Genomic DNA, 25,690 nt, shown 5'->3' with positions numbered 1-25,690 from the left:
CCCTGGTGGCGCAGTGGTTGGGAGTCCGCCTGCCGATGCAGGGCACGCGGGTTCGTGCCCCGGTCCGGGAAGATCCCGCATGCCGCGGAGCGGCTGGGCCCGTGAGCCATGGCCGCTGAGCCTGCGCGTCCGGAGCCTGTGCTCCGCAACGGGAGAGGCCACAACAGTGAGAGGCCCGCGTACCACAAAAAAAAAAAAAAAATAGCACGGTAAGGACATAAGAAATGGTAATGGATCAGAAGAACAAAAATAGCCAAGAAACAGTCCTTATCATTTACAGGCTTCAGTGTGTACTAAAGGTGGTGACCAAACCACCAGGTAAAGGAAGAATGATTCAGCCTCAAGGCTAAGACAATTGGCCAGCCGTCTGGAAAAGAATTAAGTCCGTCTCATCTCTCACTTTATATCAAATAAATTTCTGATGGAGGAAAGAGTTAAAATACGAGTCCATAAAACTTAGAAGAAAATCTAAATAAATATTTTTCAACTTAAAAAAAAAAACTTTTTTAACCTTGTATTTGGAAATAATTTGACTCACATAAAGTTGCAAAAATAGTACAGAATTCTTGTGTACCCCATCACAGAGTGTTGCCTAATCATAACCTCTTACATAACCATAGTGCATTTTCAAAACCAAGGAAATGAAGCTGGTATGACGCTATTAAGAAACTACAGACCTGGCACATATATGTAATGGAATATTACTCAGCCATAAAAGGAAATGAAATTGAGTTATTTGTAGTGAGGTGGATGGACCTAGAGTCTGTCATTCAGAGGGAAGTAAGTCAGAAAGAGAAAAACAAATACCGTAGGCTAACACATATACAGAGAATCTAAAAATTAAAGAAAGGCTCTGAAGAACCTAGGGGCAGGACAGGAATAAAGACGCAGACGTAGAGAATGGACTTGAGGACATGAGGAGGGGGAAGGGTAAGCTGAGACGAAGTGAGAGAGTGGCACTGACATATATACACTACCAAATGTAAAACAGATAGCTAGTGGGAAGCAGCCGCATAGCACAGGGAGATCAGCTCAGTGCTTTGTGACCACCTAGAGGGGTGGGATAGGGAGGGTGGGAGGGAGATGCAAGAGGGAGGAGATATGGGGATATATGTATACATATAGCTGATTCACTTTGTTATACAGCAGCGACTAACACAACGATGCAAAGCAATTATACTCCAATAAAGATGTTAAAAACAACAAAAAAGAAACTACAGAACTGGGACTTCCCTGGTGGTCCAGTGGTCAAGAATCCGCCTTCCAATGCAGGGGACACAGGTTCCCCTGGTCGGGGGGCTAAGATCCCACATGCCGCAACTAAGACCTGAGGCAGCCAAAATAAATAAAATAAATTAAAAATAAAAAAGAAACTGCAGACCTTATTTGAATGGGGACATTTTAAACAATAAGAAATACAATTTCACTTAAAAAAATAAAATCTTTAGTGTATTAAAAAATCAGAAATCAGAAAGGCAAATAACAAAGTGAGAAAAGTACTTGCAATAAATGTGACTGATGAATAGTAATTACCATGCTTTGTGATAAGTTAATAAGAAAAATACTAACATGTATATAGAAATTTGGACACAGGGCATGTGTAGACAATTCACATAAAATGAAATGTAGATGGTTACTAACCATGTGAAACAGGTTCATCATTCCTAGATACCAAAGGCAACTGTGTTAAATTTAAAATGCCATTTCTCATCTAGTAAATTAACAGGGCTTCCCTGGTGGCGCAGTGGTTGAGAGTCCGCCTGCCGATGCAGGGGACATGGGTTCGTGCCCCGGTCCGGGAATATCCCACATGCCGCGGAGCGGCTGGGCCCGTGGGCCATGGAGAGGCCACAACAGAGGGAGGCCCGCGTACCGCAAAAAAAAAAAAAAAAGAAAAAAAAAGTTAAAAAAATTAACAAATATTAAAAAAAATAGAGCAATACTTAGTGAGATGAGATATATATTTCAATACACTACTTGGGAAAGTTTAAATTAGTACATCATTTCTGCAAGACATTTTTCAATATGTATCAAGAGGCTTAAAATTGTTCACATCTTCGATCCAGGCATAGCACTTCTAAACATCTCTCCTCTGGCTGTTATCAGAGGTAACACCAAAGACTTGTCAACATTGTTTATCATAGGGACTTCCCTGGTGGCACAGTGGTTAAGAATCCACCTGCCAATGCAGGGGACACGGGTTCGAGTCCTGGTCCTGGAAGATCCCACATGTTGCAGAGCAACTAAGCCCATGCTCCACAACTACTGAGCCCGCATGCCACAACTACTGAAGGCCATGCACCTAGAGCCCGTGCTCCACAAGAAGAGAAGCCACAGCAATGAGAAGCCTACGCACCACAACAAGGAGTAGCCCCCGCTTGCCACAACGAGAGAAAGTCTGTGCACGGCAGTGAAGACCCAACGCAGCCAAAAATAAATAAATAAATAAATTTTAAAAAAAGATTATTCATCGCAGTGGGTAAAAACTGAATTATCTGACAGTTAGGGGATGGTTAAATTACTTCTGTCCCTTCCACACAATGGAATATAACACTGTCATGACAATATTTTTTCATAGATTTTTAATGGCATGGAAAAATGTTAATAATAATATGAAATGGAAAATGAAAGATAAAGATTGGTATATGTATATGATACCAATTTTGAAGACTGTGAGTGTGTGTGTATGTATCTGGTATATATATTTATATATCTATATCTGGCAAGAAATATACCACCAGGTTAATAGTAGTTATCTCTGAGTAGTGGAATACTCTTTCGTATTTCTCCCTTCTTTTTAAAAAGAATGAGCAGCTATCGCTTTTATATTATTATTTTAATGCCTTTATTGAAATATAATTTACTTATCATAAAATGCACCCTACCTTTATATTATTTTAAATGATTATGTATTTTGTTCATTTAAAAACAAATTTATATTTTATTTATTTATTTATTTATTTATTGGCTGCAACGGCGGCATGAGGGATCTTAGTTCCCTGACCAGGGAGTGGACCCGGGCCCCCTGCAGTGGAAGCACAGAGTCCTAACCACTGGACCACCAGGGAATTCCCTAACAAATTTATATTTGGAAAATAGAACATTATTTAAAACTAAAAACAAGTCTTCTAGACTGCAACTGTATCAGTTAGGGTTCCACCAAAGAAAGAGAAAAAAATATATAAATGCCATTGAATTGTACACTTTAAATGGGTGAATTGTATGGTATGTGTGTTATATCTTAATTATACCTTCCTAAAGCTGTTACCAAAAACTTCCTAACTCTGCCTCTCACCAGATGTGTGACCTTGAAAAGTGACCTCACCTCCCTCATCCTCAGTTTCTTCATCTGTTAAATGGGGATGATGACAACAGTGACCTCATGAACTGTTGGCATGTTTTGCTGAGAGGACACAGGAAGCCCTTGGTAGATACTAACAATAGCGACTGTTTACTGAGGAGGGCTCCCCAGTGCCTGGCTTGGGGCTGGGCACTTATGTTCATGACCTCACTTTGTCCTCTGACCCCTCCTACGCCGATTGTGCAGCGGAGGAGACCGAGGCTGAGGGCTCCAGCAGACAGACAGTATCGAAACCCGGGTGTTCTGGAGGCCGGCACCTGAGTTCTAACCGCAGGGCAATCCTGGTTTTCGTGTCGTGTTGCCTTTCTATACGTGTGGGTGCTTTCATTACTGGGACCCACTGCAACAGGAGATGTCAGCTGCACACCTGGAAGCTTCATCCACCTCCCTCCCTCCTTCCAAATGGATTCTCTCCTTTTCTCTGGCTTAGAATACTTTCCAAGGTAGAAAATGCTCCAGAGAAATGCTAGCCAAGAACTGGTGACTTCCTCGAGTCCCTGAGCAGGTCAGGCCTTGGGGAGGAAGACTCAGACTCAGCTCTGCCCCCTCCTCGCTTGGAGAGACCTCTGAGCCTCGGCCTCGGCACAGAAAACGTGCAGATTATGATAGTATTTCCTTGCCAGGGATATTGCAAGGCTGACTTACGCGCCCTGAGAGGCCCCAGCACCAGGGTGTCAGCTCCTCCTGAGACCCCCGTTGGCAGGGAGAGGGCAGGCCTGGGGCTGGCCCCCACCCAGCAAGCCTCAGAGCTAGCTATGCGGAGCCAGCGAGTACAGCTGCTAAAAATAGAAGTCACATCTAGCAGGGACATGGGTTGGCCCAGAGGCAGGGCTCAGCCCAGGCAGATGGGAGTGGCGAGGGGGGGCCAGGACACTGGCCCACCACCAAGGCCCCTCACCTGCAGTGTGTGTGTGTGTGTGTGTGTGTGTGTGTGTTGGGGGTGTGTGATTCCCTTACTCAGTGCAAAGCCCCATCCCCAGCTACAACAGAGGGGTGGAGACTGCTCCTTCATCAGGGCAACAAGAAAAGTCCTCTAGGGATGTTCAGTAGACATATAATGTGAGCTACACATGTAATTGTCAATTTCCTAATACAAACATTAAAAAAAGATCAGGGGAAATTACTTTTAATAAATTTTATTTAATCTAGAATAATAAAATGCTGATCATTTCAACATGTCATCAATATAAAAATATTAAGGAAATCAATGAAATTCTCTTTTTCATACTAAGTCTTCAAAATATGGTATGTAGGGCTTCCCTGGTGGTGCAGTGGTTAAGAATCCACCTGCCAATGCAGGGCACACGGGTTCAAGCCCTGGTCCAGGAAGATCCCACATGCCGCGGAGCAACTAAGCCCGTGCGCCACAACTACTAAGCCTGCGCTCTAGAGCCCGCGAGCCACAACTACTGAGCCCGTGTGCCACAACTACTGAAGCCCGTGCGCCTAGAGCCCATGCTCCGCAACAAGAGAAGCCACTGCAACGAGAAGCCTGCGCACCACAACAAAAGAGTAGACCCCCCGTGCTCTGCAACTAGAGAAAGCCCGCACACAGCAACGAAGACCCAATGCAGCCAAAAATAAATAAAGAAATAAATTTATTTTTTTAAAATATGGTACATATTTTAGACTCATGGCTCATCTCAATTTGGAGTGGTCACGTCAAGTGCCATATTAGTTTTCGACCACTGCTGTAACACATTAACACTTAGTGCTATGAAACAGCATGGATTTATTATCTTACAGTTCTGGAGGTTAGAAAGTTGGAAATGAGTCTCAGGGGGCTAAAATCAAGATGTTGGCAGGGCTATGTTCGTTCTGGAGACTCCAGGGGAGAATTCGTTCCTTGTCTTCTCCAGCCCGCCTTCCATCTATCTGTCCAGCCAGCCAGCCATCCACCCACCCACCAACCCACCCATCCATCCATCCCTTCCTCCCTCTTCAAAGTGCATATCCCAAACTGCTTCTGTTGTCACATCTTCTCTCCCTCTGCTTTACTTGTCACTTTGCCTTCTCCGACTCTGACCCTCAACTCCCTCTTATAGGACCCTTATGACGATATTGGGCCTGCCCAAATAATCCAGGATAACCTCCCCATCTCAAGATCCTTAATCACATCTGCAAAGTCCCTGTTGCCATGTAAAGTAGCATACTCACAGATCCGAGGATTAGGGTGTAGACATCTTTGGAGAGCGTTATTCAGCTGGCCACACACACTTTACAGCCACGCATGTCAGCGGCTGCTGAACTGGACAGTATTGCTCTAGGGAAGTAAGGAGAAAAATCTAGTTAGAGCTTCTACCTTCACCCTCCTGCTCAGTCACTAAGCCCCTGTGGGATCTCAGGCAAGTCAAAGTGAGGTTGACAGTAACCCAAGCTTGGGAAAATGCAACAAGCTAGGAGGCACATCCATGCTTATTTAACTGTAAAATGGGGGGCAGTTCAATTGGCAGGTTGGAGGGGCTGCTGCCCTGTGGTAGGAGAATTGAATACCAGGAGGGTTCTCAGAGGCCATTGGGTTCTCAGCTGCCCCATTTTACAGGTGGGAAAACTGAAGCCCAGAGTGGAGAAGACGCTTGCCAGAGGTCCCCAGTGAGTTGGTAGCTGAGCCAGGGAGGGGATCCAGTGGGAAAACTGTTCTCTGCCACATCACATTGCCCACTGGTCTGAGTTTCCTCACTTATAAAATGCAAATAGTGATGGCATATTATCAGGGCTGTTGTGAAGATCAAAGGACCTCCTAGGTGTGAATGTTCTCTGCGAACAGCTAGAGGGTTGTGTAAAAGAAGGTCACGATGACACCTGGGCACAGGTGTTTATGGTCTCCCTCCAGGGTGAAGGCTGGCTGCACCCTCTACCTCCCTGGGCACCTCGGAGGGTGTCAATCCTGTCTTTCCATCTTTCCCCTTTCCCACTTCTAGAACCAAGTCTCGGAGCAGCAGGAGGCAGGCCTTCCCCTTGTTGACAAGGGGCCCTTAGCCCTTTCCTGAAAAGTGACCTCCTCCGGGCTTGGCCCTCCCTAAGCTCTGCTTCTCCTGTGGGGACTGTGTTCTGGTCGGGGCACGGGCCAGGTAAGCAAGCGCTCTTCCAGGCCTGGGTGGAGGAGCCTGGGTCCCCTGCTGGCTGGCTGTGCAAACCCGGGCACGTTCCTTGGCCCCCCTGTGCCCATCTGCACAGTGGGTGACAGGGGTTAGACCAGAGATGCTCACAGCCCCTTGAGACCTAATATTCTGGGGATCCCTTCACTGTCTTCACAGAAGCCCAAAGACAAACTATTCCTGATTCAAACTCTCACCTGCACCGGTGGGCAGGGCTGGCGGGCTGGCGGGAGCCAGGCCGATAGGCAGGAGTAGAGCAGGAACGCAGGGTGGCCTCCATCTGTGTCAGGCTCTACCCCCCTGCCAGCCTTCCAGCTCCACCCCGGACTTTGGGCAGAGGGCAGGGCTGTCCTGCGGAGCCGCAAAGAGGCCTCTGGGCCGGAAGGAACTGGTGCCGGCATCAGTGAGCGGTGAGGCTCTGAAAACACCTGACTGCAATGCAAGAAGGAGCTCTCTGGATCTTAACAACCCAACACGTGGTTTAGGCAGGTTCCATGCCAGAGGGAGGAAGGGGTGCATGTTCCCTCCCCCTCAAGTCCTGACGATGCTGGGCTTTGCAGAAACACCCTCAGAGGTGCACAGCACCCAGCCTGTGGAAGATCTGTTCGTGATTGTCTCCTAAGTGCCAGCTCTGTGCTGTGTCTCACGACCCAGAGTGAAGTCCAAGTGTCATTTTCTACGTGAGGTCACTGAGGCCCCACAAGGGTAAGGAGCTGGCCTCTGGTGGGTCAGTGATCAGGAGACAGAGCCAGGGCTAGTGGGAAGAGAGCTGTATGGCCTTGACTCATGGCTCCTCAGTGGGCTGGAGCCTGAGGGTTAAGACCTTGATAATAATTGTAGCAGGAATACTACATGCCGCTCACACTAGGGGCTCCGTCTAAGTTCCTGCCATGTGTTGGCTTGCTTCATTCCCACACATCCCTATAAGGTAGGAATTTATCATCACCTTTTTACACTTGGGGAAATGGAGGCACAGAGAAGTTAAAGAACTTGCCCAAGGACACACAGCTACTAAGTGACAGAGCTGGGACTTGAACTGGACTATTGGACTCCAACACCTGCTCTTGACCAAATGCAAGTGCGAGGCTTGGGGGAGGCAGTCTGAAGTGATCTGCATGCCCTGAGCAGGGCATGCTGCTCACGTGCCGTGGGGAAGAGGGCCTCCTTCGGTTTGACTCTGTGCCCAGAATCCCACATGGTCAGCACTGTATCCTTCCCCACCCACCTGTCCACTATGCAGATGGGAATGTGAGCTCAGATTTGCCTTTGTGTGTTTTGTTGTTGTTGTTGTTTTGCCACACCATGCGGCATGTGGGATCTGGTTCCCTGACCAGGGATCGAACCCGTGCCCCCTGCATTGGGAGCGCGGAGTCTTAACCACCAGGGAAGTCCTGGGAACGTGAGCTCAGAGATGGCAGGTGACTGGCCCAAGGCCCCACAGCAAGAGTACGGAGTCCCTGGCAGGCTGAACACCGGACACTCAATGGTCTAGGGGGTTGGGAGTGCACTCATACCCCCACCCCACCCCGCCCGCAGGAGACATCCGAGGGGCAGGCAGCTCCCAGGGGGCAGAGTAGCAGCAGAGGAGCTTTACTCCCACCCCCCAAGTCCCAGACACCCGTGTCCCAGGTGGATTCCACTCCATTGCTGGCCCTGGGATTTCTCCCCAGATGGAGCCGTGCTTGTGAGAGGGAGCAGGGATAGAAATCAGTTGTTTCCACAGAGAGAACCTTCAATATTGAAATCGACAAGTTAGTGGGTACAGCCCAAGGGCAGGGGTGTGTGGCCGCAGACCCAGGACCTAGGAGGCTCTGCCTCTAGGCACCTGGCTGCCCCGAGGGAGTTGCTCTTCTCTGAGCTCCTGCTTTTCATCTGTACAAAGAGAACAGGGGCCCTACTGCTGGAAGAATGGATCCAACTGCCCAGAGGGCGGCAGGAGGGTGAGAGCAACAGGTGGGGAGGGACAATGGCTCAGCTGACCTCCCCCACCAGAGAGGATTCACAGGCCACCATAGCCGGGCCACTGACCTGCTGGGTGACCTTCACCTCCCTGCCTTACCAGGATTGGCTGGGACAGCTATGATGACATTCACACCATACACCCCGGATTTTCTACGGAGGAAATGCCTTGAGACAGGTGGGAGTTGAGGAAAGGACCCGAAAAGGAAGAAATGTCATCAACCAGATGACTGTAATATCCCAGCCCCTCTGGAATCGTCCCCAAACTCTGTGCCCCATGAATGTGCTTTGCTTAAACGAACACAAGTCCCAGATGCCAAGGCAGCAAATGAGATCCAGCTCCCGGCAAAGGCTCAGTGGCCCACCAGCATCTCCCCTGATTTCGTCCTTCCCCTTCCCCGTGGCCTGTGTCAATCCTACCCAAGAGGTCCCGCCAGGTGGGGTGCTCCAGGCAGGCACATCTTCCCTGGAGGAGAAGGGCTGGTGGCTAGTCCAGAAGGGCCATCACATCCATCTGACCCTCTCCTGCTCCCCAAAGCACTGGAGAGGACACCACCATGTGTAAAACCTCTCATTGTGGAGGCAGAGACCTGCCTATTAGCTGTGTAACCTTGGGGAAGTTGCCTGGCCTCTCTGAGCTTGTTTCTTCATCTCTAAAGTGAGGAAAACAGTGCCTTCCTCCTAGGTCAGTTATCAATATTAAGGGTGGTACTTGCAGGTACTGCAAGTAAAGTAGGTGCTCAATAAGCTGTAGTTCTCAGCATTGTTATGCTTGTTTAAAAATGAACCCGCAGTCTGTGCAGACCTAAAACCGATCTCACCTTTCTGTACCATTTCCACAACATTATGCTGATCACGTCATGGGCTAAGGGTTTGAATCTGGCATACACTGATCTGGGTCCAAGTCCTGGCTCCCGGCACTGGTGTGACCTTGGGTGGGTGATTTTTACCCCTCAGAGCCTGGGTTTCCTCCTCTATAAAATAGGGGTGATAATAATCACAGCTCCTCTTGGGGTTTTTATGCAAGTTTCATGCAATGATGCCTGTGAGCCCTCAGCTCAGTGTCCACCGGTAGGCTCGGCACTCCATGACTGTTTGGGATTCTTGTTTCTGTTGTTATCAGACTGGGACCCCACAGTGTCCAAAACTAGTGGTTTCCACAACCTTGGCATCCTCATAGCAACACTGTGAGGCTAGGATTTTCACCTTCATGCAGAAGTGGAAACTGAGGCTTAGCAAGTCTCTGCTCTGGAGCTCAGTAGGGGAGCACGGGTCAGGAAGGGGAAGTGGGTCCTGTCTGCTCCAGTGGGGTACAGTTGCTTGAAAGCAGAGGAAGCATCACTCTCCCCAGCCCAGGTGGGCACAGCGTCTCGCCCACTGGCTTCTGGACCCACGGTCTCTTTCAGACCCACAGAGCAAATTCTCTCCTGAGATCTCCGGGAGCCCTGCCCAGACACCAGATGAAAGGCAGAGAAGAGTCCAGGAGCCCTGCCGTCACGTGATCTCAGACAGGCTGCTCCTCTTGGTGCCTCAGTTTCTCCATCTGAGTGTGAATCACATCAAAAGTGTGAATCCTGATCCCACCCCTGACTCAGATTGGGCTTGAACACATTATCTCCCTCTTCTTAGTTTCCGTGGCTTCGCCTATAAACGCCGGCTAACGGAAGAATGGGATAAGGGGGTGTTAAGTGAACAAAGGAGAGCATAAAGCTGTAGTTAGTATGATTTAAATGCATTTTTTAAAGTGCGTGTGTGTGTTTGTATCTACTGTTTCAAAAAGACATAGAAAATTTATTAAAATGTTTCTAGTAGTACTCTCTGGACACTGGGCTCACCACTGATTTTTACTTCCTTTTGTATATTACATTTGTAGTTTTCCAGTTTTTCTACCATGAGTATGTGTCTCTTACAATCAGAAATGAACAATTAAAGGCATAAAGAGCCGTCCATATGGCTCAGTGTGGTCCGAGGATCACCTGTGGACACCCCGAGGGGGCTGGTGAGCCGCCGGTGACAGCAAACGTTCCCTTTGCTGACTGTGCTCATGTGCCCCTCCTGGTCACCATCGGGGTGGCGCTGTGGTTCCCACGGGCAGGCCCTCTGGCTGGGAGCAGAGGGGCCTGCTGCCCCCCAGGGCTTCCCGTGAAGATGTGGCGTCATCTTGGCTGAAGACACAAAAGGAACTGAAGATTCCTCGTCAATCTAAAAGAAGGAAAGCAACTAGAAGCAAAGACCTGGCTTCTAATTCCACTGCCTCCCTTTCTCCCACCTGACATTAGGCAGGGCACCTGGCCTCTCTGGCCTCAGTTTCCCAGTCTCTAAAAGGGGGATTACACCATGCTTGCCTCACAAGGGTTTTGCGAGGATCCAGTGAAACAGCAGCTTTGCCTGCGTCTTGCCTCCCCACCTCTAGAATCTTCTGTAAGAGGTGAGACATCAGGTGTTTGGTGCACTTAACATAAGGCTTTGGTGGAAGGTAAATTAGTAAGTTTCAAAGCATCCTCTCATCCTGCCGTTAACAGCCTGAAAGGTCACACGCAGGTTGTGGAAGGTAAATTAGTAACAGTCTCAAATCATCGTCTCATCCTGCTGTTAACAGCCTGAAAGGTCACACGCAGGTTGATTTGGGAACCTCCCACCCAGTGCTGCTACTTTTGCGCAGTTGGGACCACCTTAGATGCCTTCTGTGCTCCAGCCCATCCTGCCTTCCTGCCTTCCCCTCCGCGGTTCCGCCGCCCAGACCTTACGTGAGGGCAAGACTGCATCCCATCTCTGGGTCTTTACTGTCCCTCACACCCCTATCCTCTGCATCTCAAAAATATTTTAAGGGTGAGGTTACCGGCCACCTCTTCCAGGAAGCCGTCTGTGCTTCAACCAACGGATCTGAGTTCCTGTGCTGTCTCTGAGCCTCTCTTATGTATCAGTTTCAATGAGCTACTTATACCTGTTTCACCCACTGCACTAAGAGTTTCTTGAGGGTAGGGTGCACATCTTACCGTTCCCCACGCCCCAGGGGCCAGCACAGTAGGTCTCAACAAAGCTTTACCGAAAGAATGGCTGCAGCTCACAGCGTCTAAAGAGAGTATGTGTCTTTTCCCATCAGATACAAGCAATGAAAGGGGCAGTGATATTTGTCCCTAGTAGTGCTTGTCCCACAAATCGCTTGTTAGCTTAGTGAGTAGGGATGATTTTTTTTTTTTTTTTTTTTTGGCCAGGACACCAGCTTTGAGACAGATGTCCCCATCACTTGCTGGGCCAGACCTTTGTTTCTACACACATCAAGGAAGCAAGTCAGCCTCATGACAGGTTGTCAGCAGCGGGGGACGAGAAAAAGAAGCCCTGACACGTTTGTAGCCTATCACGTGTGGCAGGATGCCATTAAACTACAAAGCACTAGGGCTCGGGTATCATACTTGGGCCTCGTGAAAACTTTGTGAGCTGGGCAGGGCCAGGCAGGATGCTTCCCCATGTTTGTAAATGAAGAGGCTGAGGCATGATGGGATACCAGGTCTGGACTAGGGGTGGGTATGGGTTTTCTGATATACTGATTCCACTGGGCCGTGCTGCTCCGTCACCTCTTATGTGAGCATCATCCTCACAAACGCTGGGCTAGAGAGGACAGGCAGGGCTGCTGACCCATTTCACAGATGAGAACCCTGAGGGTGCAAGGCGTGAAGCCCATCACAGCCTCTGCAAATAGAGCAAGGGTAAGCTGCAGGGAAGTCTGGTGGGGAGAGGAGCGGGGGGCCTGCCCTGCATCTCTGAGCAGCAATGTGCAGCTTCAGGGCTCTGGAAAGACGGGCGAGGGTCCCTACAGGAACTGGTTGTGTAGGGACCTCCAAGGTGAGAAGACAAGCATGGGCCACATCCAGGCCAGGCCAGGCGGGCAGTGGTGCCCGGGCCTTTCTCTCTCTAGCCTCTCCTGTGTAGCATCTCCTTTGAGGTCACAGAACTCAGCGAGGGAGGCAGGCTGAGGCGGTTCCCCCATTACAGACAGAAGACTGAGGCAGAGAGGCATGTTCCTGCCACCACACCAGCCTTGGATGCCACCTGCAAAACTGGCAGCACCACCCAGAGCTCACAAGTCACCACCAACTCCCACAACCATACCCTTTATGAAAAGCGCAAAAGAGATTAAAAAAAATTCTTTCTTTGGTTTTATACATATAAAAGGACAACATCTGCAGGTGGCTCAGCGGTCCTGATCCATCAACTAGAGATGTGGCTGCCTTCGTTCATCGGGTGACACGGGATTCTGGAAATGGCCAAAAGTGGGGCCCCCAGGCAGGCAGCGTGGAGAGTCTGTGCCCCTCTCCTTCTCCAGGCTCCTTCCAGCTGCCTCTGGGAGCTAGGGACCTGGTTTCACCTGGAGGAGGTGGAGGGGCGCTCAGCTGGGGGACGTGCAGGACGCATGGCCTCCGCGTGGCTCTGCATGGAGGGCAAGCGGACTGCCGGGCCCAGGGTGGCAGGTGCCGTGCGGGTCGGCTCAGCCCACCTGGCGGTACTGAAGGTGAGTCAGGAAACTGGAGGGCATCGGGCTCCTGAATGTTTCCAGACCCCCTGCGGCACTGGGCCTCATCTGGCCCAGGAGACCTAGAGTCAGAGACTCTGGGTTGGAAGGAACCATGAAGGTCTTCAAAACCACCCCTCTCCCCATTTGATGCCCTCCCCACAGCGTAGCCCCCTGGTTTTGCTTGTTCACCTCCAGTGCTGGGGAACTCGGTCCAGGCTGGGCCAGACTGAATTCGCACTGGCATCCTGTCACTTCCACCCCCTGGTCCTGGTTCTGATCCCAAGCAGGACGAGAGCAAGCTCACTCTCCATGGCGGCCTGCAGAGGTCTTCCCATCCTTGGAGCTTCTTTGCTGAGGTCCCAGATCTCCAGCTCCCCATCCACGCCCCAGCCTGGTCCCCACACCTTCCCCACCTTGGCCGGAGTCCATCTCCACATTCAGGGCCGGGTGGCTCTCAGGGCTCCAGTGCTGCATGGTCAATGCAGGGGAATCAGTCCTGCAGCACCTCCTTTGGGACCGTCTGCCTCTGTGGGCCCAGTCCAAGGTCCTGCCACACTAAGCTGGTAGCTAGCCACGGCCAGTCTGTCAGCTCGGCTCACATCATGCCAGCCCCGGCCCATCACTGTGCCTTGGGATCCTGGGCACCAAGGGCAGGACCTCAGTCATCTTGCTGAACCCCCGTCTGAGCGGGTGCTCCCTCGGGACCCGGGTGCAGCTTGCTCGGCCCCTCCTGCCCTAAGCGTTTGTCTCCACGATGCACTTGAGGAACATGGTGTCGTCCTTCACGTAGGCATGCTTGGGTGACTGCAGCTTGTTGAGGGGGAAGAAGAGCGGGCAGCCGCTGGCCACATTGGTTTCACTCTGGGGCCGCTGGAAGGATGCTGAGTTCAGGTCGGGCCGGAAGGCGTCGATGGCGTGCTCACGGTTGTTCTGGTCGAGCAGCATGAAAGTGACCTGCGGGGCAGGGGCCGGTGGGAGGTCAGGGGCAGGGTCTGTGCCTGTCACCCGTGCAGCCCCTCTAACCCTGAGCTCACACTGATCGGGAGTCAAAGAAACACGTAAGGACCACACACGGCGTACAGGAAGAGCCCGGAAGCGGAAGCACCTGGTATCGTGAGCAGGCTTCAGGGGTGTCCTATGATTAGAGCTCAGGTGTTCTAACAGGAAGGGGGAACTCAGATGCCACTGCCAGTTGTGGCTGGCTGTTCGGGGCTAAAGGTGGGACGAAGCCCGGACAGGGAGGCTGGACTCCATAACCCAAGATGTCCTTTCAGGCACTGAGAGGTCTGTCTGATCCTTCAAACACAGCTGGGCCCTCCCAGGCGAGAGCAGACAGGCCTTCCACTGAGCGGATGGCAATCAACACCCTGAAACACAAACCCAGCTTCCGGTCTGTACAGCGGCCCCGTGTGCCTCCGAGAAGCCAACGATCTCAAAGTGACACACAGCCTCCTCCCTGGCACACGTCACTGAAATGCCCGTTGCCCACTGCAGCAGTTCTCAAACGTGGCTGCACTTTAGAATTCCCTGGGAAGGTCTGCAAATTCCCGATGCTCAGGCCTCACCATCTACGGTAGTGAGACCCAGTCATTAGTATTTTGAAAATCCCCCCAGCACATATGGGAACCACTGATCTACTGACTCATACCCAGACCACTGCGGCACTACCCCTCCCACCCCACCTGCTTGCCCTTATCCTCCTGCACCCCAGCTGAGATGTGGAGTCCACACCCTCCCCTTCCCTCCCCAACTCCCCTGCTGCTGCCGTTCACCTGCGGTGAATCCCTGATGCACTCCCACCTCCGGCCGCCCTTTTAAGCATTTTCTTTTTTTTTTTTTTTTTTTTTTTTTTTTTTGCGGTACGCGGGCCTCGCACTGCTGTGGCCTCTCCAGTCGCGGAGCACAGGCTCCGGACGCGCGGGCTCAGCGGCCACGGCTCACGGGCCCAGCCGCTCCGCGGCACGCGGGATCTTCCCGGACCGGGGCGCGAACCCGCGTCCCCTGCATCGGCAGGCGGACTCGCAACCACTGCGCCACCAGGGAAGCCCCCTTTTAAGCATTTTTAACAAACTTTATTTTTCAGAGCAACTTTAGGTGCATAGCAAAACTGAATGGAAAACCCAGAGATTTCCGAGTACATATCCCCACACGACCTCCTACACTGTCAACATCCCCACCAAAGCGGTACATTTGCTACAGTTGATGAACCTATGTTGACGCATCATATTCACCCAAAGTCCCTAGTTTAAGGTTCATTCTTAGCATTGTACACGCTATGGGTTTGGACAAATGTATAAGGACGTGAATCTTATCATTATAACATCATTCAGAGTATTTACACTGCCCTAAAAATCCTCTGCATTCCACCTATTCCTCTCTCCTCCCCTCCGTGAAATCCTGGCAACCACTGATCTTTTTACTATCTCCACAGTGTTGCCTTTTCCAGAATGTCATATAATTGGAATCACACAGTATCTAGCTTTTTCAGATGGGTTTCTTTCACTCAGTAATCTGCATTTAAGCTTCCTCCGTATCTTTTCATGGCTTGGTAGCTTATTTCTTTACAGCACTGAATAACATTCCATTGTCTAGATCTACCAGAGCTTATTTATCCATTCACCTACTGAAGGACATCTTGGCTGCTTCCAAGTTTTGGCGATCACGAATAAAGTTGCTGTAAATATCTGTCTGCAGGGGTTTTGCGTAGACGTTAAGTTTTCAACACATTTGGGTAAATACCAAGGAGAGTGATTTCTGGGTCGCATGATAAGAGTATGTTTAATTTTGTAAGAAACCGCCAAACTATCTTCCAAAGTGGCTTTACCATTTTATCGTCCCACCAGCAGCGAGTGAGAGTTCCTGTTGCACCACACCCTTGCCAACATTGGGTGCTGTTGGCGTTGGGGATTTTGGCCATTCTAAAAGGTGTGTAGTAGCATCTGCCTCCTCCTTCCCTTTTTCTGAGAATGCTGTCAGTTCAGGCTAGCCCCACAGGACCTCCTCCAAGAAGTTCTCCTTATTCACCCACCAGGTGAACTTCATCTCTACATGTCTTGCAGGGCTGCTGGTCCAAACATTGTAGCTCCTGGACTCAGAATGAAGCAAAGAGCCTTGGCTACTAGATGTGAACTCAGGCTCTTGTTTTATGAGGGGAAACTGACAGCACGGAGGGCGAAGGATCTGCCGAGGTCACACAGGCAAGTTCATGGCTAAATCAGGAGCAGGACCCGGGTTTCCTCCACCCCACCCCCACTGTCCCCCAGGCCCATACCTTGTTCCGGAAAGGCCACGGCAGCAGAGCATCATACTCCCCTCTCATGATCACGATGAAGAGGGACAGGTGGGTCCTCTTCCCCGTCCCGTCCCCATTCAGGTAGAGCCGCAGGCACAACTTGTATCCGTACTTGGCAGTGTAGAAAGCTGAAATGAGGAAGACAGAGTCAGCGCCGAGGCAGCTGGAGAGTGCTGGACTTTGCAGATGAGGAAACTGGGACTGGCAGTTAGGCATGCCCAAGTCATGGCTCAAAACTACAAAATCGGGACTTCCCTGGTGGCACGGTGGTTAAGAATCCGCCTGCCGATGCAGGGGACGCGGGTTTGAGCCCTGGTCCGGGAAGACCCCACATGCTGCAGAGCAACTAAGCCCGTGCGCCACAACTACTGAGCCTGAGCTCTAGAGCCCGCGAGCCACAACAACTGAGCCTGCACACCACAACTACTGAAGCCTGCGTGCCTAGAGCCTGTGCTCTGCAACAAGAGAAGCCACCGCAATGAAAAGCCCGTACACCGCAACGAAGACCCAACGCAGCCAAAAAAAAAAAAACCGAAATCTGGGGATGGAGCTCAGCGTTCTTCTCCGTTATAGAGCATCAAATCTTGGAGATCATCTGGCCTGGTGGCTGTCAAAGGCCATCAGAATCACAGATTGCCCCTGGAGCTTCTGACAAGACCCAATGCAGCCAAAAAAAAAAAAAAAACCAAAAAAACCGAAATCTGGGGATGGAGCTCAGCGTTCTTCTCCGTTATAGAGCATCAAATCTTGGAGATCATCTGGCCTGGTGGCTGTCAAAGGCCATCAGAATCACAGATTGCCCCTGGAGCTTCTGACTCAGTAGTGCTGGGGTGAGGACTGAGAACTGGCATTTTTAACAGGGGGTAGAGATGCTGCTGGCCCTGGGATCACACTTCTGATTTAACCAATCTGCATTCTGTAGTTGGGAACCCAAGCCCAGCAAGGGGAAGTGGCTGGCCACGGTGTCCCAGTGTACTGGGGGCAGGGACAGAATGAGGGGCCAGGCCTCCTACCTCCCAACACGGACTTCTTTCTGCTGCCCTAGGCCAAGCGGTTGGGGTCTCCTGGAGGCTGGGAGGGAGCGCGGTGGCCCACAGTTCTGCCGGCCAGCGCCGGCAAGGCCCCCGGGATGAATCATGCCCTGGTGATTAGGCACAGGGGCCTGTGGGCTCTCGCCCTGCGCAGCTGAAAGAGCCATCTGAGCGTGGGTTCCAGGAGCCGTCACCATGAGGGCCCTTCTGGGAGGGGCTGAGCGGGGACAGGCCGTGGAGGGCGTGCAGGAAGGAGTGGAGGAGGCACAGGCTGACAGTCTGACTCATGTGTGCCCCTTGTGTTTTGGTAGAACAGGAAGCCAGAGACACTGCTTGCTTTTTCCCTCTCTGGAAAGAAGCCAGGACAAAAAAGCTTACGGGTAGGAGGCGAGGCCACCCCCTGAAGGGGCTGTCCCTGTTGCTGAGGAAAGGGGCCTGGCTTTAGGACCCAGCCTGCTCTAGGGTGTGGGGCAAACTCCCATGCCCCTCTTAATCCCAGCACTGTTGACCTTGGGTGTGTCAGAGGAGCAGGTGGCCAGGAAAGGCATGAGGCTGGGGCAGATGTGAGTGGCGGCTAAAACTGCCACTGCCACGGGCAGAAATCCTCCTTAACGACCCACCCCTTTACTTAGAGGCACGCGAGTGCAGCCAGGGGAAAAGCACACAGGTCTGAGCACAAATATACACATTGTTACATAAACAGCTATCAGTTAATGAAGAGAAACAACAACCAGTAACTGCCTACTTTATGCAAGACATTGTGCCAGGCCCAGGGGCCCCAGAAATGACTAAGAACTGCCCCAGTTTACACATTCCTCAATCCCGTGCTCCCCACAGTGGTACAAAGAGAGTTCTCCACTTGCCTTATTTCTGACCACAGGGTCTCTGAGGGCGGGGCCCCATGGTATTTACCTGTGAAAGTCACCCTGGGCTTCCCTCGCATCTACATAAACTTTGGTTCACAGCGCACTCTCTTTCACAACTGATACCCACACAACGTAGATCATTTTATTCCTAGTTGCAGACTGTGACGGATGTCCAGGGAGGTGTGCCCGGTGCAAACAGCCCCTGCTCCACGCGGCTGAGCGCGGAGGGGCCTACTACCTCCGCGGGCCTGGTAGGGCCGGGGGCCTGAAGGGACACTGGCCTCACTGGACGCAGCCCACCTGTCAGAGCGGAACACCCCCCCACCCCCCTGCCCGCCTCCCCCAGCTGGTGTCTGTGCCCCCGGGGAGGCCTTACCTGGGGAGAAGAGGCTGACGGTCCTGCCGCAGGCTGATTCATGGCACCGCCTGGTGACACTGGTGACCTTCCATAGGAAGGTGCCGTCGTAGGAGGCCTCTCCCATGAGGCGGAAGCTCTGCTCCAGCTTGCCCAGGGCCTGGTCTTTCTGGGCCAAGGTCTGCTGCAGCTCCACCACCTGGGGCGGGGAAGCCCATTCAGCCAGGGGCACCAGAACCCAGCTTGGCGGTGGGATGGGGACAGCGGGATGTAGAGACAGAGCTGCCCCCGAATTTGCTTTCCTTGCCTCCCTCAGCCATGTGCATCTGCCTTTGTACATGCCGTCCCTCCTGCCTGGGATTCCTTTCCCTTCCTTCTCCACTGGCCAACTCCTGTTCGTCCGTCAGGAATCTGGCTCGCAGAGTTCTTCCTCTGCGAAACCCTTAACCACTGCCCCAGCTCAGCTGGTTTCTCTCTTTCATCTTCGATCTTATAGAGGCTTTACAACCATCTGAGATATATTTTTCTGCCTTTCCAACAGGATAGATGGTCTCCCCTATCAACGGCTGGGCCCATGCTCATTTTATCTGTGTCCATGCCTTGCACAGTGCCTGGCACGTAAGAGTAGAGCCAGGAAATTCGTTAATGAACTGAAGACACAGTCACTGCCCTCAGGGAGGACATCACCTTCCAACTGGGGCAAGAGTTACATAAATAAATCCTTTACTTCGCCACTCAAACCCAGTGCCTGGCTCTTCTGGTAGGTTCCTCCACGGACATTTCAAAGAATTACAAATTTATTCTTGGGTGTACTCAGGTAGGGAAGTCAGGAATGGAAGTGAGTGTCCTTAAAGAAAATTGAATCCCTCATTTTATGGCTGGGAAAGGTGCAGTCCTGTGACTTGCTCAGATCTATACAGCAAGTTAATGGTGGACTTGGAACTAAAATCCAAGCCTAACTCAACATGAGACGGTGAGGTAATGCTGCTGCCCCCGCAAAAAGCAACATTAACATTGTGACTGGTTATATTAAGAAAAGTATAAGCTCTGGAACAAAGGAGGGGACAGTCTGGCGCAACCAAGAACTGTCAGGTAAGTGGATTATCTGGTGGTTTGGGACCACCACTCTGAGTGTGTGGAATCCTTTAGAGGCTGAGCCAGAACATATGAGGACAGCGTCAAACAATGTGCTCTGATGAAGTGGTGAAGGCACTGGGGGTGTTTAGCCTAAAGAAGGAAACACTCAGGATATTATTACTGACTGCTCATCTCTGAAGGACTTCCATGGGGGCTAGAAGTCAGATGTTTTGGGGGCCCCGGGGGGCAGGGAAGACACAGGAGGCTGATTTTAGTTAAGTATGAGGGAGAACTTTCTAACAGTGCAAAATGTCCAGCTGTGGAATGAGATGCTTGGGGTGGGAATAGTCTATTGCAGAAGTTCAAGCAAAGGAAAGGAAGCACTGGATGGGGGCGTTTGACCTTGACTATAACTTCTGACTCAGTCCCCTTCCTAGAAGGTTTTGGGATGCAGGAGAGAGATTTTTGAAGGAGGAGTGACTGGTCTGCACAGGGAGAATGCTTAGGAGGAAGGCTGGTCCTCTGCTCTGGAGACAAGATGGGGCGGCGGGGTGGTGGTGGGCCTGAGCTGCCTTGAGGGTACACGCGCCTCCCATGCTCACCCTCCGTTCCAAGCTCAGGATGTGCTCACGGTCCAGCCGGCTCTGGTGGATGGAGGCGGCCAGGGCCAGGTGCGAGGCCTCCACCTCCTTGTTGAGGACGGCAACAATGTTCTCAAACACGCACAGCTTCCCCTCCAGCTCAGTCAGGAGCTTCTCCTTCATGAAGTGCTGCAGGGCCAGCTCCTCCTGGCTCTCGGAGCAGGGGGCCCGGTAGCAGTCCACCTCTAGGTCCCCAGCTGCCTCCACAGCCCCCTGCAGCTGCAGGTCTGACAGATTCCGCTCCAGGGCCACGGGCCCAGACCCCAGGCCAGAGCCCAGCTGGGCCTTCCACTGTTTCATGAACCCTAACAGCAGGTTCAGATGGCTGGCCTGGGAGGTGACCTCATGCTCCTGCATGAACTTTGGGCCCCCCTGCCAAGAGAGTGGGGCTGATCAGTGAAAACAGAGGGGGAGGGAGGACCAGGGAGCAGTGGAGAGTCCTGCCACCAAAGGTTGCCAAGGGAAGTCATATCCATTCACCCGGCCAAGGGAAGTGTACAGCAAGAGGGATTCGGAGAAGGACCCTGGCATCAGACATACCCCTGGTGAGCTGTGTCCATCCCAGCCTCCAGAGCAACAATTCTGCCATGCCCTTGAGCGCAGTGCTGACTCAGGACCATGGAGAGAGGCAAAGGGGTTTTGCGGGGTGCGGGCGGTGGTCATGTTTGTGATGCTACAATGCCCAGGTGAGACATTAAGAAGAACTCCCCTGAGTACGAAGATGATTTACTAGTGATTCTGTTGCTTGGGAAAGTCATGTAAGGTACATCCAGAGGCATAGCTTGATGTTGTGGGAAAATCCCAGAGGGGCTGAGCGGGAAAGTCTGAGACTGTAGTGGACAGATCTCCTCTCTCACACTCAGATGCTTACCTTGAAGGAGCAGCCAACACCTGCAAAGGGACACCCAACTCCAGCCTCAGCCACCTCGGGGTGATCCTGGAAATAAGAGCCATGTCACTGGATGTTATGGGGCTCCCAGAGGCACTGGGGCTCTCTGCAAAGCACCAGCATCCACCAGGCATGAGCTGGGCTGGGCCACAAAACTTTGCACATGCTGTCCCTTCTGCTTCAGCCATCCTGTAACCCTCCTTCAGAACAAGAGCAGGGCCCCTGCTGTGATCCTGGGAAGCGCTGCCACCTCTCCTGATGGGACATGTTCCACTCAGCCCTGTAATCATCATTTACTCTTTGGTTGCCCCCACTGGTCTGGGGGTCTGTGAGGGCCCCTAACAAGCAACTTGACAATACTGTTAACCTATGTATAAGTCTGAGGAGTTTGCAAAATGCTTTCATAGTCATAATTCTTCCTAGGGCCCCTAACAACACTTGGGGATAGCAGGGTAGGTTTTTTGTTCCCATTTGATCGATGAAGAAACTGAAGCTCACAGAGGGGCAGGGATTTACTCAAGGAGGAACAGCTAGGAAGCAGCACAGCTCCAGGGCTCTTCCTACCCCATATCTCTATCTCTTATCAAGAGTAAGCCCAGGAGAGACTGGGAGAACATTTTTTCCAAAACATAGACCTGGAAAGGGCTTATATCCAGAATATATAAAGAACTCTTACAATTCAATAAGACAAACAACCTAATACAAAATGGGTAAAATAATGAACAGATACTTCACAAAATGAGATATACAAATGACAAGCCTATGTAAAGATGTTCAACATCACCAGTCATCAGAGAAATGCAAATTGTAACGAAATGCCACTGTCCACTCACTAAATGGCTAAAATTTACAAAGAACGATAATATCGAGCTTTGGTGAGGATGTGGAGGAACCGAAACACTCATAGGTTGCTAGTGGGAATGCAAAATGGTACAACTGCTTTGGGAAAATCTATGGAAGTATCTCCTAAAGTTAAATCATACTTACAAAGTAACTTACTTACAGACCGTGCTTATCAAGTTATCAGACAACCCACACATTCCACTCCTAGGAATTTACTCAAGAGAAAGTGAAAATATGCCCGGGTGTATGTAAATGTTCATGGCAGCTTTACTCATAATAGGCCCACACTGGCAGGAATCCAAGTGTCCATCAACTGGTGGATGGATGAACAAAGTGTGGTATATCCACACTCCAGGACACTACTCAGCAGTCAGATGGACTGAATTACTTAATACGTGCAATAACATGGAGGGACCTCAAAACATGCGAAATGAAAAGAGTCAAACACCAAAGACTACATACTAGGACTCTATTCCTACAAGATTCTAGAAAAGGCAAAACTACAGTGACAGAAAATAGACCAGTGGCTTCCTGGGCTGCAGCTGGGGGAGACTGACTAAAAGGCACTAGGAAGCTTTTTCTGGTGCAGAAACATTCACCCTCCTGACTGCAGGTCACACGATTGTATACATTTCCCGGCATTCATCAATCTGTACACTTAAAATGAGTGAATTTTATTACATAAACATAATATCTTGATTTTCCAAGAGCTTTGTTGTTGTTTCTAAGAATAACCTCATGGAGTGATGTGAAGGGAGATTTGGATGAAAAGAGGGGAGGACAGAGGTCTTTTGGGCTGAGCAAATACAAAGCCACACTAGTTATTATTCTCTGAAAGTAAATAAGTGAGAGCTGGGGGCTTAATGAGTACAGTTGGTTTGGGACACAGAGCACAGCCCAGCAAAAGGCCACCCCCCACTTTGCCCCATTGCCCCGGGCTTCAAGCACAAGTTGCTCCCAACGAAGAATAGAAAACAGATGTTTTACTGGGGAGGGGTGGGTAGCCTTGTCAGGGAGACTGCAATGGCTTTGGAAAGTGCCCTGTGATGCAGCCTCTCCCGGCAGGTAGCTTCCCGACATGAGGGAAGGATGGAGGGCCTGAGGCCAGTGAGGAACCTGGCGAATGCACGAGGGGTCATCTCTCAGGCCCTGAAACTCCCTACGAGCCCATGAAGCCTCTGCAGTTCTAAGGGTATATGCTTGAAGTGGGAGTCAGAGGGGAGGTAAAAAGGTGAAAGTGATAAAACTAACGGTGGGAGTCCAGAATCGCCCACAGGTGGAGGGGCACATGTTCCTCTGACAGCTGAGCCCTGTGGTGTTGTGTCTGTGCGATGAAAGCCCATGCAGGCTGGCAAGTGCCACATGGGTGGAGCGGGCATCCTTATTACCATGTACAATGGGAGTGGGCTGGGACCAGCCTCTCATGTCGGGCAGGGGGTAACTTGAGAGGCCGCTGGTGGCCAGCCAGGCTGCCCAGAGTCCCCCCATCAGTCACTGTCTCTCATTCCTTGGGGTGCTTTCCAGGGCTAAGGGGGTGGGCTCTGGAGCCAGCCTGTCGGGGTGCAAAGCGCATCTCTGTCACTTCACACACTAGCTGTGTGGCCCTGGGAGAGTTATTAACTTCTCCATGTCTCAGTTTCCCAGTCTGCAAAGCGAGGATAATAACAGAACTCCCCCTTATAGAGTTATGGTGAGGATCAAATGTCATAATACATGTAAATTCTGACATGGGTGACCTATTGTGCTATAACAAAATACCACAAACTTATTGGCTTAAAACAACCCCCATTGAGACTTCCCTGGTGGCACAGTGGTTAAGACTCCGCGCTCCCAGCGCAGGGAGCCTGGGTTCGATCCCTGGCCAGGGAACTAGATCCCACATGCATGCCGCAACTAAGGAGCCCACCCACGTGCTGCAACTAAGGAGCCAGCGAGCCACAACTAAGGAACCCGTGAGCCGCAACTAAGACCTGGCGCCACCAAATAAATAAACAAACAAACAACAACAAACCAACCCACATTTTTTGGGTTGGCCAAAAAGTTCGTTCTGGTTTTTCACGTCATGGAAAAGCCCGAACGAACTTTCTGGCCAGCCCAATATTATCTTACAGACCTGGAGATCAGAAGTGCTAAAAGCGAGCAGGATCGTGCCCCTTCTGGAGGTCCAAGGTGAGCACCTGTTTTCTTGTTTTTCCAGCTTCTGGAGGCCGCCCGCATTCCTTGGCTCAGGGTCCCTCCCTCCATATTAAAAGCTAGCAGCAGAGCATCTTCCAATCTCGCTCTGATTCTGATTCCCTTGTCTCCCTCTTTTGAGGACACTTGTGATAACAACAGGCTCACCAAATAAGCCAGGGCCATCTCCCCCTCACAAGATCCTTAATTTAATCACATCTGCAAAGTCCCTTTTGCCATTGTTATGGGCTGAGTAGTGTCTCCCCACCCCAAATTCATATGGGGAAGTCCTAGCCCCCATGAACATGACTGTATTTGGAGACAGAGTCTTTAAAGAGATAATTAAGTCAAAATGAGGTCATTAGGGTGGGCCCTACTCCACTATGACTGGTGTCCTTATAAGAAGAGAAAATTAGGACACAGAGGGAAGATGATGGGAAGATGCTGGGAGAAGAGGGCATCCACAAGCCAAGGAGAGAGGCCTCAGAAGAAACCAACTCTGTCTAGAACTTCTTGCCTCCAGAACCGTGAGAAAACAAATTTCTCTTGTTCACACCACCCAGTCTGTGGTACTTTGTTACTGCAGCCCGAGCAGACTAATAGAGCCATGTGAGGTAACATATTCACAGGTTCCGGAGATTAACACGGGGACATCTTTGCGGGGCATCATTCTGTTCGATGCGGTGCTCAATAAATGTTACCCATGATTAGTAGTAGTAGTACTATTATTAGCAAAATTATTCCTATGGATTAAGCACTGCCCTTGGGACATCTTTTTCCTTTGCTAATGGCTGTCACATACACGCATCTCATTTAATCCTCACATCTCAAACTCTTAATAACTAATTCTGTAAAACCCTATTTTTCCATTGGATTTCCTTGGGGGTGGGTAGAGGTGAGGAACATCCCTAAATGCATTTGTATTTATACAGGACCAAAGCATTTTTGCAGGTTACCTCATAGGATCCTTACAATAATCTTTTGAGGCAGGCAGGGCGGCGGGGGCGGGGGGCGGGATTAGTTTCACCTTAATACAGGGTGGGAAACCTGGGCGAGCAGCTTGCACATGTGAGAAGCCGACTGAATCCGGGTCTTCTGTCTCCCAGTTACGAGCCCTTCCGGGCTTGCTGCTCTCTCCACACCTGTGTGACCACGGCCCCGTCAGATCTCCCAGGGCCACGAGGAGGAGGTCGGGGCTTTGAGGTTCTGCCTCTCTCGTGTAGGTGAGGAAGCTGAAGCTCAGAGATGGCCAGCGACTTGCAGGATGCAAGTCTGGGGCAAGGCTGTGGCAGAGGCCAGGGGCCTGGAATCTACGTCCAGGGTCCTTCCTCCCCACCAGGAGTCCTCACCTTGACTAAAGGGTAGCCTCATCTGAAGTCCAGGGACCGAGGGGACTGGAGAGGGAAGGGGCTGGGGTCGCAGAGGAAGAACGGGGCATCTGTCCTGAGCCAAGCCTGTGCCTGTCTGGTGCCACAGGAGGCCCCTGTGTGAGTGGTCTCATTGCTTGCAAACTGCTAAAAATAAAATTTGCAGTGGAATTTCCTCTGAGGAGGAAACAGAGAAAACAAAATCCCAGCCCTGAGGGAACACTTG

The 25,690-nt window shown here is 51.1% G+C and overlaps 1 protein-coding gene across 2 annotated transcripts in view; it reads right to left on the bottom strand.

Moving 5' to 3' along the window:
- Window positions 1-1,292: 1,292 nt before the first annotated feature.
- TRAF1 (TNF receptor associated factor 1) overlaps window positions 1,293-25,690 on the bottom strand; it is a 31,868-nt gene continuing 7,470 nt past the window's right edge. Inside the window, exons 3-10 of one of the 2 annotated variants that reach the window (XR_003681129.2) lie at window positions 21,065-21,130; window positions 20,155-20,565; window positions 18,497-18,674; window positions 16,203-16,351; window positions 11,465-13,885; window positions 10,395-10,620; window positions 5,519-5,624; window positions 1,293-1,327 (exon numbers count right to left, since the gene is read on the bottom strand). Coding sequence is in view for 1 of the 2 variants with exons in the window: in XM_007123629.4 (XP_007123691.2) it covers window positions 13,667-13,885; window positions 16,203-16,351; window positions 18,497-18,674; window positions 20,155-20,565; window positions 21,065-21,130 (1,023 nt within the window). In the remaining variant the exon portion in view is untranslated. Of the gene's footprint in view, window positions 1,328-5,518; window positions 5,625-10,394; window positions 10,621-11,200; window positions 13,886-16,202; window positions 16,352-18,496; window positions 18,675-20,154; window positions 20,566-21,064; window positions 21,131-25,690 lie in introns of those variants that run through there. The other variant, XM_007123629.4, reaches the window with a different exon arrangement.

Source organism: Physeter macrocephalus, chromosome 9 (assembly GCF_002837175.3).
Source record: "Physeter macrocephalus isolate SW-GA chromosome 9, ASM283717v5, whole genome shotgun sequence".
Classification (NCBI taxonomy): domain Eukaryota; kingdom Metazoa; phylum Chordata; class Mammalia; order Artiodactyla; family Physeteridae; genus Physeter; species Physeter macrocephalus.
This window is presented reverse-complemented; position numbering and strand designations above follow the sequence as displayed.